The 16,328-nt window shown below is 36.9% G+C and overlaps 1 protein-coding gene and 1 long non-coding RNA gene across 4 annotated transcripts; one reads left to right on the top strand and one right to left on the bottom strand.

The window, feature by feature from the left end:
• Nucleotides 1-1,635, bottom strand: LOC148783930 (uncharacterized). The gene is made up of 2 exons (XR_016061024.1): nt 1,382-1,635; nt 1-970 (listed from the first exon to the last, which is right to left on the bottom strand). It is a non-coding gene; the product is annotated as an uncharacterized LOC148783930 (long non-coding RNA).
• Nucleotides 1,636-5,846: 4,211 nt separating this feature from the next.
• Nucleotides 5,847-9,056, top strand: LOC18434770 (protein CUP-SHAPED COTYLEDON 2). 3 transcript variants are annotated; one of them, XM_020667447.2, is made up of 4 exons: nt 5,847-6,169; nt 7,013-7,198; nt 7,697-7,980; nt 8,103-9,056. In XM_020667447.2, exons 2-4 carry the CDS (start codon nt 7,015-7,017, stop codon nt 8,643-8,645), a joined length of 1,011 nt encoding a protein of 336 aa, XP_020523106.1. In that variant the 5' UTR covers nt 5,847-6,169; nt 7,013-7,014; the 3' UTR covers nt 8,646-9,056. The 3 variants fall into 3 exon arrangements, with proteins under 3 accessions (XP_020523106.1, XP_020523105.1, NP_001292765.1); XM_020667446.2 differs by having other exon boundaries at nt 5,848-6,169; nt 6,978-7,198; NM_001305836.1 differs by lacking the exon at nt 5,847-6,169 and having other exon boundaries at nt 6,951-7,198; nt 8,103-8,993.
• The last annotated feature ends 7,272 nt before the right edge of the window (nt 9,057-16,328 follow it).

Below are 16,328 nucleotides of genomic sequence, written 5' to 3'. Positions count from 1 at the left end.
CTCTCGTCAATTGAAAGGTTACTTTTCAATTGACCATCTCAATATCAAAATGTTTAGATAAAAAAAGATAAAGTAAAAATAAAAAAGATTCAAATCCCCAACAATAATGTATTATTTGAACTATCCATTTTCAAAAATTTTATAGACTTAGCTTGATCTATACTACTTTCAAAGCTAATTAAATTTGAAAATAGAGTTTGAGGCGGTGGGCTTTCTAACACTTAGAGCGTATCCTTCCTCATGGTTTAGAGGTGTGCCGTATTTTGATTGACTATGATTGACGCCTTCTAGCAACCACACCGTATTTAAATATTTTAGGATTAGCTGCTGGGCTAGGCCAACCTTAGCCTAAGCTTGGATTGGGCCCTCCCTGGACCGGATCAAAAGTGCTCTAGACTAGACCCGGCCCTGTTCTAGTACAGGCTGTCATTGGGCCCTCCCTGGACCGGAACAAAAGTGCTCTAGCCTAGACCCGGTCCTGTTCTAGTCCAGGCTGGGACAGGACCAAACCTGTTCCAGCCCAGGCTCCGCCCTGCCTGGTCCTGGCCTGGCTAATAACTTAACAAAAAAGAAACCAGTAGGGTCACTGGGACAGGGCCTTAAACCTTTAGGTTGGGTTTAACGAGCCGTACCCCAAGCAATTGCCAGCCATTCGTGCCATGTATCCAAACCACTGAATGTCTGGTGGGTGCACATTTTGCAATTTGATTCTGTCATGCTGGTTGTTGCACGCAATAACCAAATTGCCCTCAGTATCTCCGACGCGGTTTGGCAGAACTGAACCATCTATCCCTATCCTCATTTCTGGAAATTGATGAATGCTCCTCCACATCATTTGTTTGCAAATTTCATGCATTTCTACAGAGAGAGGTTTGCCAACTTGTTGCATCTGGGGGGAGATGGAGAGAGATCCACGTTGCCTGGGCAGGTCATTTTCAGAGGAGAGAGAGAGAGTACCTGCGCATTTCTTCTGTTGGAGGGAGGGGGTCATTCTCAGAAAGGATAGAGGGAGAGAGAGTTAACGCATTAAGCATTTATTGATTTGTATAAAAACACGATAAAACATTCTTAAGTTAAAAAGGGTTGAAATGCAACGGGCAAAGAGAGTTACAGAGAGATTCAAGGCACGAAGCATGCCTTGATTAGTAGGGGAACATATCAAAACATGCTATAAAGTTAAAAGGCTGAAATAAACAGAGAGAAAGAGAGAGAGAGAGAGAGAGAGAGAGAGAGAGAGAGTCTTTGTGCTTTAGGGCATTAGGCATTAAGCATGTATTGATTGGCACAGACCATGGCAAAACATACCTTAAAGTTAAAAGGTAAATATGCAAAGTGCAAAAGTAAAATGTCAGAGATTCGAAGAAGAAAGCGTAACAATTACCCTCTCATGTGAACTGGGTACCACCCTTCTTATTTACAGTACATCCCTAAGAAGCATCTGCGCACTTAGAGAGAGAGAGCACTTCAAGAATGAGAGTATTTGGAGAGAGAGAAAATAGTTAGAGAGAGAGAAAGCACTTAGAATGAAAGGAGAGAGAGAATATTTAGAGAGAGAGAGCACTTCAAGACTGAGAGTATTTGGAGAGATAGAGAGGAATTTACAGAGAGAAAGAGAGCACTTCAAGAATAAGAGTATTTGGAGAGATAGAGAGAGAGTATTTGGCGAGACACAGATCAGAGAGGTAAGAGCATGCCGACGGGTGCTTATTTACTGATTAAAATAAATGTAAACCGTAAATGTCAAGGAAGGATTATGTGATCATTGCTTACGCGAAATATAGTGATTTGGTGTGGCCTTGAAAAGACTAATCATAGAATTAACATAGTTTTACTCAAGAAATAAATGCTAATTAACTTCTGTTTGTTTTCAAACGACAACTGGATTCACCTACCCAAAAAGTTAGCGGTCAATGCATCTAGAAAGGAGGGATAATCCATACTTACTGACAGGGGCGTTTTTTAATTTTAATTTAATCGAGGTAATTGGTTGTGATTTATAATAGAAACTAATTAGTTGTAATAGAAAAGCATTTGGTGAAGTTAAAAACCATTAGAGAGTGATTTTTCCACGGGTGCAGTTGGCATACGGATGCATCCATTGGTGTAGAGGTATGGTGCACCTTCAAATTTGATCATGGTGTATAATTTTGATGTAAAATGTTTTTAGGATTATTTTAAAATTTATTTTTATATCTTGGTGTAGATAATATGATATAAAATGTATTATTTTTTAAATTTAAAATCTTTTTTTTTTTTCATAATTATACTCTCGATGTCGAGATGATCAATCAAAGGGTTTTTCAATATTAAAACTACTTTTTTCGATAGATTTTTGAAGGGCATCCGTAACTTTACACTAAAAGGTAGCATCCTTAGGAACTTTTTCGCTTTTTCTACAGTACAATTTTGAGCATGAAATGCCCTTAAATTGTCGCATAACACCCATGTTTAATTGCCTTTTTGTGTTAAGAACGGACCATTTCATTTGAAGTTAATATATCTTTTTATTTATTTTAAGTTTTGAAGTTAATATTGTTTTGTTAGCTATTTAATACTCTTAAATCACGTATTATAAAATAGTGAATCGGCACCTCCAAAATCCATCTTGAAGATAGATTTTAGATCCTCATTTTACGAATTGCTAATCTCAACTATTGTGATCAATGGATGTTTTTTTTTGTTGAAAAATAAATTCTTTTTCCACCATCCATTTTGGCTTTTAGTGGAGGCACCATTCTTTGATGTCCATCTTAAGGCTGGACGTTTGATGCATAAGAGACGCACCAGAGTAGGTGAGTCACCGACTCACCAAAACGGGGTCGTAATGTATAATATTATTTAATTAAATTTTAATATGCCTAAAACTCATAAATATTTTTTTAGCAATATCAAGTCATTTTCAGCTAGTTCTATGTATAAAAAAGTGATTTTTTGTAAATTACTCTAAATAGAGTAAAAATAGCATTTCAAACTTGTAAATTTATCTATTGCTATGGGATTGTCTATAAATAAATTATTTATCTTTTACGTATAGAGGTCACGATCATTCTCACTCATTAGATGTCAAATTGAATGGCTTGGGGTGAGTTAAGAAGCTCAAGAATTATTATTTTTTGGAACTGTGTCTATTGAATAACACTCTTACAACTACCCATTTTGACATTTAAGAGACAAAAATAATTGTGACTTCCATGTACAAAAGATAGATAGTCTTTTCGTAGACAATCTCGATATGTTATCATGGAAATTATCAAACAACAAATTATTTGTTCCTACAATTAATCTTATTGAGATGGTGAATTATGTCCATCCAAACATGCCCTTAAAATCCCTAGAGATTCCAAATAGATGCAGTAAAATTCTGGTTGAATTTCCCATATCCAACGGCTTGAAAAATTAGTTGCCAGTCTAGTCAGAAATCACCGATCAAGATTGGAAATCAATTTGATTTATAGGTAGAAAAGGTTTATATAAGTGCGAGGCTCTAAACAATCAAAATAAATCGGACCTCAAAAATTTCATTAGAAAAGGTAATTTTGATGCCCAAATATCTTCAAATTGATAATCTCGTCATCAAGACGCATGGACATTAGAAAAAAAAAATAGATTTCGAGTTTTGTAAATAGTGCATCTTGTAATGTATTTTTGAACCTCAATCTTCAAGCTTTTCAAGGTTTCATATATTTACTCAATCTACACTATTTTTTAAGCTTTAAATCTTATAATTAATGATGAAAATATATTTTAAGGCTCTAAAAAAGATTTACAGTACTGAAATTATATTTCTCAATACTATTTGAAGGTACATTTTATTGTGATTGTTTCGAGCCTTGGCTCTATACAAACCGCACCTTTATAGATTTTACATGATTTTATAAAAGAATTAGACAAATCTAACGTAAAAAGATGATATGCCCATTTATTTTTTATACAAGGTAATCATAAACTCGCAATTATTTACAACCATCCGATGTGAAATTTGATAGTTTGGATGTGTCACAAAATTTTAAAAAAATTATTTTAAAATTTGATCTTGATCAATAAAATAAATACAGCTCTCATTTCACATCCAAAAAAACCCATTTCACATCTAATGATGAAGATTAATGTGACTACCTTGTACTTTACAAGTTAGATAGTCTCATACTTTCTCTATGCTAAATTGCTTCCTTTTAATTATTATTATTAAATTTATTTATTTTTTTTCAAATCTAAAATTATTATTTCAATTTTTTAGAACTTATACGATGTAATATTTAATCCTCTCCGTGCAAACACTATGCTTATCAAGATGTGTGGTGAATTTGTCTCCCTCCTGTCTTTTCTCTTTACAAACACACACAGGTACCTTCCCCTGTTTTTATGTTGTAGGACGATTCATCGGCCACGCGGTACAAAATTTTTAGAATAAATTAGATTGGGGTGAGGTGTCGGGTCTTTTATTTGAAATAGTTTATGTTTTGTCCCCATTAAAATATCTTGTACTACATGCCAAGGAAATTATAGAGTCGCCTCCTTTATTTTTGGTGTAAAGGCTGGGCCCTGTAAATATATATCCAAACGTCCCATGGGCCCAACTCCTAATAAAACAAGGATTGCCCTAACATTTTAAGAATTCCTAAACTATTATTTTGATGGAATGTTATAAGGAAGGAAACTATCCTTAATAGAAGTCCTGTCATTAGAATTCCCCTCACCTATGAAAAACATCTCTTAATATTTAAAAAATACTGGATCGGCACACAATTGCACTGTCCGACTTAAAAATTGGTCATCCCATATTGATTTTATTAAAATATAGGAAATCATCCAAATTTAGAAGAGAACCGAAGATTTTCTACAGAAAAAAATCATCTTCCTATTGTAAAAATGTCAATTCACCAATTCGGACCGATTTATGCGATCCGTTTTTTAAATCACTGCCTAATACACATCTATGTCCTATTGGTCTCTCTCTTTCATGAACATTAACTTGAATGTACTTATCTATCCTAAGTTCCTAACATTTGGTATTCCTGAGTTACATTATTGATGGGCTCCATTGTCTGGGTTAATCTTAAATGGAGAAGTCTGTCTTGTTTTTTTATCTTGAAAATTTTTGGATAACTTTTTTATTTTAAAAAAGTCTCGAACGGAAATTTTATTTCTTCATACTGGATTGTAAAATCTGCAAGCCTACTCCCGAGTCATGTGGGACTTGTGAAACAATCCTAGGGAACTCATACCATATGGATTGTCAAGAACTAAACAAATAATTTAATTGCCCAGTTCAATTTAAGGACTAATGTAATTCCCCAACTCCACAGCACTTTGCTATTTTGTTTATCATTTAAGCCGACTCGACTCACTTGAAATTAGTGGCCTATTTCAAAGTTTAAACAAACAAGTGCCGTATTTTCTTTATTTATTTAGGTACATAATTATTTGTTAACGAAATTATGTACAAAAAAAAAAATCTAATACACTGCAAAACTTAAAATATTAATTGTGGAGTTGGACCCACTGAATTGGAAAAAGGAGTTGGTATAAGAGGTCCCACAATTGCGGTTATGTTTGTCATTTGGTAAAAAGAAGGAGGGTAGTAGAGTCGATTATATATTAGAGGATTGGTGGGCGGAAGGTGACATAAGTGTAACGTCAGGGGAGATCCTGGGAGAGATACTCTCCGATGGGGCGGCGTGCCCGGGTGTTGGGAAGTCAACCGTCCATCGCTTAAACCCTAAAACAAAACTCCTCTCTTTTTCTCTCTCTACTTTCTAGAGAGAGAGAGAGAGAATGGGAGTAGATAGGACCAGAGAGACGAAGTGTTCGTTTACTGTAAATAATAATATGATTAAAGGGACAGCAAACGCCCAAAAATGCTATCCTTTTAAGAGGCCTCTCTGCCTGTAAAGGAAAAGGGAATAAGAGAGAGAAAGTGTTGTGTGATGGGGAAAGGGCAGCACCTGCCTAAAAATGTTCTTTTCCATCTTTTCGAAAGGGAGGGGAGATGGAAAAATGATGAGAGAGTGAAAAAGGAGAAGATTTGATTGCAGATGGTGTGGTGTGAGAGAATACAATACAGGAAAACGGCGACCTTGCATGCAGATTGAGTGGATGATTTGATGTAAAGCTGTGTGGGTCTCGGATTCCGAGCAGGATGTGTCAAAATCCTCACACATCAATCCCGGTATGATGGACGACGCTTGCTCTTTCTCTCTCTAAAACATAACTAATTCCATCGCGTTTCAAATTCCCATCCATCGAGAGACAGAGAGATGGTGGTGGTGGAGTCTCGGAGGGGGTTTCTGGTTTTTTAAGCCATTCGCCTGGTTCCTATCATTTTAGAGAGAGAGTTGGTTCTGTCTTTCATGATTTAATTTTGTACTGCCGGCTGACGGATGAGATATGAGTGCAGGCTTTATCGATCTACGATCAATCCCTCCCCTCCCCTCCCCTCCCCTCCCCTCAAAACTACTTTCTGTTCCCTCTTTCACTTTCTACACTGACACAAAAAATACCTGCACACTTACGCACGCACGCTTTCTCTCTCTAAAAAACACACCCCCAATATCCAAAAAAAACCCGACGATTTCTTACTTTACATACAATACATGGGACGAATTTTACTACAATACGGGTATAGATAACAGGGCTAAAATACACACTCTATGTTTCTGTGGTAATAGGGCGGGGGTCTCTCTCTCTGCTTCATCTGCTGCACCAGCTGTACACGCAGCAGGAGCAGAGAGACTTAGAGAGAGAAAGTTAGAGATATGATCCTTGTAATTATTATTATTATCCCTCCGCCCTCTGCCAAACCTGACTCAATCCCTCCGTATAATATACACACACAAACAAAGTCCAGCAACCATATAAAACCCATGCCCAACTTACTTCCTCGGACCCCACTGCCTCTCTCTCTCTCTCTCTCTCTTCTGGACTTCATTTGCTTTCTCTCTCTCTCTCAGTTTTGTGATTTCTGTTCTCTCTCTTAGTTCACTTGTGAGTTGCACACCCTTTCTCTCTCTAGAAATGGACGGTGGATTCGGGCATTTGGAGAAGGTCGAAGGGCAGCTGCCTCCTGGTTTTAGGTTCCATCCAACGGATGAGGAGCTCATTACTTATTACCTTAGGAAGAAGGTCCTGGACGGTGGTTTCACGGCCAGGGCCATTGCTGAAGTTGATCTTAACAAATGCGAGCCTTGGGAGCTCCCAGGTGAAACCATTCTCTCTCTTTTCACATCTGTGGTCTTTTGCTTTCTTAAAGTTTCAGACTTCCAATTAATGATATATACTTGCCGGAAAGCTTGGTGGATTTTAAAATGATGTTTTGATCGATGGTTTTTGCTGTCAAGGGTGATGACGATTTGCCGGCGGTTATTTCAATTTTTCACTTAGATGCTCTACGTGGGTCTCTCATTCATGTTCTCTTGCATAATAGCCTACGTTGCTCTCTATCTTTCATATCTCTCTCTCTCTCTCTCTCTCTCTCTCTCTCATGATTTGTACTCTCTTTGTTATTATGATTTTTGCTTTTCTGACTGTCTCTGGTCTATTCTGTCTAGTCTCATTAATCAAGATGATGGTCTCTCTTCTGTAATTTCAAAAGAAACTAATATTTTTCTCTCTACTGTGTCAACTTCTTGGTCGATTAGTGTGCTGCATCAAACTGCCCGTTCCCTCTCTCTCTCTAAGATTTGAGTTGTGGTTTCAGAGAAGGCGAAGATGGGAGAGAAGGAGTGGTACTTCTTCAGCCTTCGGGATCGAAAGTACCCGACCGGGCTCCGAACGAACCGGGCCACGGAAGCTGGTTACTGGAAAGCCACAGGGAAGGACCGAGAGATCTACTGCTCCAGAACCTGTTCACTTGTGGGGATGAAGAAAACCTTAGTTTTCTACAAAGGAAGGGCACCCAAGGGCGAGAAGAGCAACTGGGTCATGCACGAGTACCGCCTTGACGGCAAATTATCTTACCACTACCTCTCAAGGTCCACTAAGGTACACCATAAAAACTCGGCCATAAGCCCCCGCTTTTCAATTCAAACTCTTTTCCTTCTGTAATTCGTTAGTGTATATTTCTATAGAGAGAAAAGCGATGACCGTCTGTTTTTTTGTCACAGGACGAATGGGTGGTCTCTCGGGTGTTCCAAAAGAGCAATGGCGGGAAAAAAGGTCGTGGTTCCTACACGGAAGCGGGATCACCTTCGCTCCCGGCCCTCTTGGAAGAGAGAGAAAGTTGCTGCTCTTATGAGAGCGAAAGCGGAGGAGGAGGACCACCATCGCGAGACCACGTGTCCTGCTTCTCCACCCCCGTTTCTCATTCTAACCCTATCCACCAGAACCAAGGCCAAAGTCAGATGCATTTCTCTGAAGTGGCGGCTCATTATTTGCACCACTCCATTGCGCCGCCTCTTTTGGCTGAACCACCTCGTTTCAATCGAGGAGGGGTGGCCGCTTTTCCGAGCTTGAGATCTTTGCAAGAGAATCTGCATATCCCTTTCTTTTTTGGTGGTGAGAGCAGTGGTGGGAACGATGCGGGGTTGAGCAGTGGTAGCGGTGGTGCAATGCAATGGGGGGTGGCGGAGCAGAAGGTTGTGGTGGCGGAGGCGGGGCAGCAGCATGGTGGGGAGCTCGATTGCATGTGGACCTACCGTTATGACTAGCTTTCTAAAATCTTTCTCTCTCTAAGATTCTCTTTTCCTGCCATGAAACGTTTATCCCCTTCTCTCCATGCACGTATGAAAGTGTAGACTCTCTCTCTCTCTGCTACATCTCCTGGTCCCTACTGATGCATCTGAGAGTGATCCAACCTCTTTCTTCTCCATGCATTATCCATAGTACTCTCTGCTCTCGTGCTCATCCACAAGTCTCTCTCTCTAGGATTACGACTACTCTTCTCTCTAGCAATACGACTAGTCTCTCTCTATCTTTTTTGGTGTCAGCTCTATGTATCATATGCTGGTTTTGAGTATTTTTGGTTACGTGGAACAGCGAATCATATATGTCTTTAAGTTTTGGGGTACTATTTGGTGTTTTGTGCTGAAATATATAATATCTGAGACCAAGACTATCAATATGCATGTTTTTGCTCAGGTTTCTTGCTTTATTCCTTTGGTTCGAAAATTTGGATTGAAACAAGAGTTGGTCCACAAACAAATGGCACGTTAGTCTATAACAATGCTTTTTTAAATTTTAGCATATTTTGGGCTAGTCCAAGAAAAAACATGCTAAAGATTCAAGAACTAAATGTAAAGATTTTTGTTTTCACATAATTCAAAATGGTAAAAAGTTAATCATTGTTGAAGATCATTAGAAGTCTAAAAATCTAAGAAAGTGTAAAAAGAAAGTACATAGAAGTATGCTTTTAAAAGATTTTAAAGTTTTAAAATCAAGAAAATTAATTTGAAATATTTAATAGCCAAAGAAAAATGAAAATTAATGCTCATAGTAAGAAAGTTCCTAAATCATCTTAAAAATCCAGTTAATCATTATTTAAACCATGAACTAAAGATTTTTAACAAAAATTAGGTAGTTATTTATAATTTTTAACAGGGGAACTGGCCTTGGCCATAGACCTAGTCCCTAAGCATGAAATTTATGTCAAAGAGGGCTAGTTCATTTTCTATTGAGCTTCCATTTTATAAAGGCAAGACCCTCCTTTGTGCAAGAAAGACGTTAATCAGCGATTAAAAAACTGCGAATTTGACTTAATTGGTGAAATTCTACTCTGAGGAATTTCAGAGTCTTTATAATGTTATTTTTATTATATTTGTACAACAATTATGTTATAAAAAAAAACCTGTATTTACCCAAAAAAAAAAAAAAAATTGCACAACCTTTGAATTCGGATTTAGAATCGGGTCCAATAATTCTTTAAATGTTAAGCTTTCTGTACAACTCTAGATGTTGGCACATTCTTTATGGGAACCTTAGGGATATATGGTGTTGTGGAGCATTCTTTATGGGAACCTTAGTGATATATGGCGGCCATTACTGAAGCCCCATTTATGTTAAGTCATTAATGACAAATCTCTTTTCAAATCCCAAATGGTAATGAGCTAATAGCAGTTATTTGTGAGAGAGAGGGTGGGTTTGATTTTGGCTTTTTGGGTTTACTAAAATTAGGATATTAGGTTTGGATTGACATTTATTATAGGCTAATCAAGTTAAAAAGTATTGGTACAGTTGGGGTAGTTGGGAACTCGATGTGGAGATAAGGAGTAATTAGGGTTAAAAAATATCAATTATTGATGCACTCCCAGTCATGTGTCATGCAAAAGAAACAACTCTAAGAAGACAAACAGTTGTATTACTGCTAATCTAATTGTTATTGGTTCCATCATGCTATGGCCCCTGGAATAAATCTCCTCTAAGCCTACTATGTTATGTGTTCCTGCCTGACCGCATAAGGCTATGCTCTATACTCTGCCTATATTTGGAGCACTCTAGTATTCCATGTGCATGCTATCTGTATGTGTAGGGTTCTCCCTATCTAGGTACTACAGTAGGAGATAATAATAGACAAGGGAGCATACATCACCCTAAGAGCAGTGCAACAATAGTAGCAGGTGATGGAAAAAGGGAAATATTGCTAAAAAAGAGTATCGTTTTTTCCTGTTGTGTATTCAATGCAGGTGCAACACGACAGAGAGAGAAGCTCATTACATGCTTATATAGCTAGACTAGTCATCCATGCCCATTCTCATCAGTGGACGGTGGAGATGAACCCACGAGAGACGTGATGGTGGTAAAAGTATCGCAAGCTGATATGCTAGGCAGACTATAAGCCATCTTCATCTTCATAGATTGACGGTGGGAGATTAGCCTATGTTCTAATGGATTTGAAGAACAGTAGACATGGCTCATCTCTGCTTAACATTTATGTGGATGGAGGTGAACGTGTCGTGTTGGACACTGTGGGTGGCATTGAAGTAACAATACAAGATTGGATGGAAGTTATAAATTTTTTTGGATCTGATCGACTTTTTGTACTGATTGCTCTCTTTTGCGTGTGGATAGTTTAGTTTACCGGCTTGAAGAGAGAGGAAGTTAGTAGGTTGCTCTTGATGAACGAAGCACTACTAACAAAATGATGCGATGAACGAAGCACTACTAACAAAATGATGGTGAAGGATAGGACTGGAAGAACCAGACTTTCATAAAAGAAAATATGACAGCAATACCGACGGTATTCCAGTAACGAAACTACAATTGAGAAGGGCCGTCTCAATAGTAGGGGAAGGTACTGGCGCTACCAAGCCTCTTTTCATTAGATACTGTAGAATGCAAGTTGGGGATCGTCATCATCATAACTTTTTCCCAATTATTTGGGGTCGGCTAAAGTTGAGGATAATGCCTAAACAAAATTCTGGAAGCCAACTGCCTCATGGGGGATGTCTAGGAAGGAATTCAAAGGGGTTTCAAAAGAAGATGTAGAGTTTCAGAAGCCTAGTAATAGCCAACTGCCCCAAGATGTTTGGGTTAAACACAATTTCAATGGAAGTGTGAAGGGGAATCCGAACCCGGTGAGGATTGGTGGCCCTTTGAGAGATGGATCTGGTCGTACATTGCTATCATTCTCTTGCCCTTGTGGTGTTTGCTAGGTTAATGAAGCTGAACTTTTGTGCCCTAAACATGGTGCCTTTAGCCTATAGCCTTCAGGTCATCAAAGAGAGTGACTCGGCCAATGTACTAATCTCATAGAATTCAATTCATAAAATCCCAGGCATGAAGATCTATTCTCAATGAAATAAAAAATTTCCTTAATAGAGAATGGTACCAGATGATGGCGAAAAGTGCACAAAAACTAATGATTCTTATTCAAAGGCAGGATTTAGGGATATGTTGGAAGATTGCAGGATTTAGAGATGTGTTGGAAGATTATTCTTAGAAGGAAAGGGTTCAAAATGTATGTAGAGAACTTCTGTTTTTCTTTCTGTACTTTTGATAACTACTCAGATTTTTCTAGGGAAAATGTCATTTAAGGGGATGAAACCCGTTACAAGATCACTAAAGGGGTGGAGTTCTTCCTATTAAGATTTGATGATTACTTTTTCTTTCTCATTTCACTTAGGCAACTCCTCAAAAAAATGAAAAATTTTCCGAATTGCCATTCTTCTATATTGGGAATGTGGAACAATCAGGGGCATTCCAAAAGCCCCAATAGATCAAGAAAAATACCACTAGTTGTTCGTCATTATAAATAAAAAACACACTATTGAGGATTAGTAGTGAGGAACAACTAGAAAAATTTTAGCCATGTGATACATGTTAAGGCATTTAGGTGCCCAATGACAAAAATACCCTAGTCGTTTTTAGTTACTAATCCTGATTATTGTGTTCTTTTTTTGTATTGAGGAACAATAAAGGACATTTTTTTCATTCAGTAGGGGACTCTTGTGGATCAAATTATTGAAATGTCTATGATTGTTCCTCATTCTCAATGGAAAATAGAGCAATTTGAAAATTTTAAAATCTCTTTGACGATGTACCTAATTGAAATGAGAAAGAAAAGCTAAACACTCAAATATCAATAGAGAGAATTTGACCCCTTTAATAATGTTGTAGGGTACTCATTCCCTTAAATGATATTTTCCTTGTTACTTTATTTAGGGTCTGCTTTCTATGAGGTCGCAACCTTAAACATTCCATTTAAGGCTCACATTCAAATTTTATCAAACATATAATTTTGATGTAAATTATTCTTAAGATTATCTCAAAATCTATTTTCATATCTAATTGTAAAATTTTAAACTCCAAAAATGATTAAAATCAAGTAGATCTATAAACATATGAAAATCTTGAAAATGGACGGTCTAGATAATGTGTTGTAAGATGTACTATATTTCAGATTCCAAATCTTTTTTCTTTTCTTATTTATACATTTCGATGTTGAGATGATCAATTAGATGATTTTTCAACATCAAAACTTACCTTTAATGATGGATTTTTGAGGTACACCTTAATTCTACATCTTAAGGTCGTTAACTTATGGAAACTTTTTCCTTATTTTACTTACTAATATATTGTTATTCATCAATTTACTAACTAAGGGCTGCATGTCTACGTTCATAAAGGGGGAAATATCCCTGTACCCTATATTTTTGGGTTTCATATCTGAATAGACCCAAGGATTTAAAATATATCTCCTACTCCCTGACTAACTTTACCCACTTTTAACTATTTTTTTAACCCTAACAAATGTAAAAATGACATATTCATTTTAAACATTTTTCTCTTTAAGTAACATATTGTCACGCCCCAAGAATTTATAATACCGATATTCCTGAGATGTGACACTCAAAACATATATACATCTCTTGATAGGACAAACTTACAGTGGCGAAATCTTACAAAGTAACAAAAGAAAGTTTAAGCACAACTACAATATCTTCAAGAGTTGATCCTGACGAGCACTCAAAATGAAACCGCAGTTATCCTGAAAAAAATGTTTACCATAATTTGATGAGTTTGACTACTCAGTAAGTGATCATCATAATCTTAAAAATAATCATGGTTGAAAGATATCAATATTTTCAAAAAGAAGATCTATTAACAAAAATGCATTAAAAGTTTCACTTTAAAAAATGCATAATTAAGTATAATCCGAATAATTGAAATGCATATAACATTTTAACGGCAGTGCATAATTCAAAGGATTTCACAAATTACCCTACTGGCATCCCAAGTAGGTCACCTGTATACCCCATCAGCGTCCTGATGGGTCCACTTAATCCCTATCGACATCCCAGATAGGTCCACTTATACCTCATCGGCATACCGGATGAGTCCACTTAATCCCTAACGACGTCCCGAATATGTCCACTAATACCTCACCGGCGAACCAGATGAGTCCACTTGCATTCTTAAAGTATTTCTAAATCTCTTTAAATATTTGAAAGTAGCAATATCATGTACTCAACATATCACTGAATTATTAATATGAATTTCACTAAAACCATTAATAACAGTCACTTTCAATAACATTTCAAAAATAAACAGTCAAATATTTTGGGCTCAAATTTAGAAAGGTAGCAGTTCGTAAAGACATTCTAGCATAATTGCCAATCTAATATGTATAGAAAAACACTTATAGAAATTCAAGAATACGGAATTATCACAATTTATGGGATGTCAATTCGCAAATAAACATTTCATATACAATGTTATAATCAATTGTAAAAATATCAATTTTCAAATAATAAGGCATTTGCACATGAAATTTAAATATTAAAAAACAATAGAAAGAAATATCAAAATTTTACTAAAAGCAGAAATATCACATTTATTTCTAATAATTTTACAGTATCTAAAATTTTCTAACAATAGACAAGAAAAATAAATAAATTTATTTCTAAGAATTTACAGCATTTAAATTTTCTAACACAGATAAAATATCACAATTTTATTAAAAAGATTATTTTTCAAAATAATGAGGTCGCTTGCGCATAAAATTGATCACGCCTAAAATTCATGATAATAAGCAGAAGTAATTATTTCATTTCATTTTTTAAAAAGAACGGATTATTTTTCAAGATAATGAAGTCACTTACCTAAAATATTTGAGAGGGAGCTTCCGATAAAAATTTCGGCTAGAGAGAGGAGCTCACTGTGTTTGTAAGAGAGAGAGCGAGAAGGAGTTGTTAGGGGACGTCTTACCTTTCGTCCTATTTAATTTCTTTAAAACGCCTCCATCTCATGTATGAGGTATCGCTTAATTGACCACCTTTAACACCTGAAAGCCACGTCCACTAAAGGATGTGGCACAGCAGCAAAAGCTTAAACCAAATGAAGGTAAAAGCTTTTGAAAGTAGTGATGGTCCGTAAGGACCATCATGCTAATATGGACCATCACTTATTAAAAGTTTCTTTTCTTCTTCTTTTTTTCTTTTATTTTTTAAAAAATTTTAGGATTGTTACATGCTTCCCCCGTAAAAGAAATTAGTCCTCTAAATTTGTGTACTTGATTACTAAAAAAGATAGCGATATTTTTCTCTGATATCATCTTCTCGTTCCCAAGTCGACTCCTCTCTTAAATGGCACTGTCATAATATACGGACCAAAGGAATCTCCTTGTTGCACAACACTTGTACCCTTTTATCCAGTATCAAAATTGGCTGCTCAATGAATGATAGGTCATTCCTGATCGGTAAAGGTTCATATTTTAAGATATAGGATGGGTCGGGTTGATATTTTTGTAGTGATGATACATGGAAGACATTATGAACGTTTACCAATTCGGGTGGTAAGGCAAGTCTATAGGCGACACCTCCGATTCTTTTCAGGATTTCAAATGGTCCGATGTAACGTGGGCTCAACTTCCTTTCTTGCCAAATCTCATAATGCCCTTTATTGGTGAGATCTTCAGGAAAGCTAGATCACCTTCCTCAAATTCAAGATCTCTACGTCGGTTATCGGCATAACTCTTTTGCCGACTCTGAGCTGTCCTGAGCCTTTCTCGAATTAATGTTATCTTATCTGTGGTTACCTGGACAATTTCTGGCCCCAAAAGCTTTCTTTCACTAACTTCGTCCCAACAGATGGGTGACCTGCATTTCTTTCCATACAGGGCTTTATATGGTGCCATCTGAATACTAGCTTGGAAATTATTATTATAAGCAAACTCAATCAGGGATAAATGGTCATCCCAGCTTCCTGTAAAGTCAATGACACAGGCCCTCAGCATATCTTCCAAAGTTTAGATGATCCTCTCCGATTGTCCATCAGTTTGGGGGTGAAAGGCAATGCTAAAGGTGAGTCTCGTCCCCATGGCTGACTGTAGCCTAGTCCAAAATTTAGAAGTAAACTGAGTATCCCTATCCGATACAATACTGATCGGAACTTCATGCAACTGCACTATTTTCTTAATGTACAACTGGGCCAGTCGATCCAAAGTGTACGTCCTGCGAATCGGCAGAAAGTGGGCAGCTTTGGTCAGCCGGTCCACAATGACCCAAATGCTATCATGTCTTGAATTTGTTCTAAGCAAGCTAGAGACAAAATCCATAGAAAAGTGCTCCCACTTCCACTCTGGCACGGGTAAAGGCTGCAACAACCAGCGGGCCTTTGATGCTCAGCTTTTACTTATTGGCATCTTAAAGACTTAGACAGAAATAATGCTATCTCTTTTTTCATATTATTCTACCAAAAGGTTTTCTTCAGGCCTTGATATATTTTAATACTTCCGGGATGTATCGTATAATGAGAGTGATGTGTTTCTTCCAATATAGCTTTCTTCACACTCTTATCATCCGAGACACAAACCCGACCTTTGAATCTTAGCAAATCCTCATTACATTTAGAGAATTCTTCTTTATTTCCTAGCTTCACCTCTTCTACAATTGTTA

Source organism: Amborella trichopoda, chromosome 1 (genome assembly GCF_054954075.1).
Source record: "Amborella trichopoda isolate Santa Cruz 75 chromosome 1, AtrichopodaSantaCruz75HAP2 v2.0, whole genome shotgun sequence".
Lineage (NCBI taxonomy): Eukaryota > Viridiplantae > Streptophyta > Magnoliopsida > Amborellales > Amborellaceae > Amborella > Amborella trichopoda.
The sequence above is the reverse complement of the archived record's forward strand: the minus strand, read 5'-3'. Positions and strand labels throughout refer to the sequence as shown.

Excerpts from the sequence above, each read along its gene's own strand:
- LOC18434770 (XM_020667447.2), top strand. The coding sequence starts at position 7,015 with ATGGACGGTGGATTCGGGCATTTGGAGAAGGTCGAAGGGCAGCTGCCT. Across the intron at positions 7,199-7,696 it reads CGAGCCTTGGGAGCTCCCAG|AGAAGGCGAAGATGGGAGAG; the intron begins GTGAAACCATTC and ends TTGTGGTTTCAG. Across the intron at positions 7,981-8,102 it reads ACCTCTCAAGGTCCACTAAG|GACGAATGGGTGGTCTCTCG; the intron begins GTACACCATAAA and ends TTTTTGTCACAG.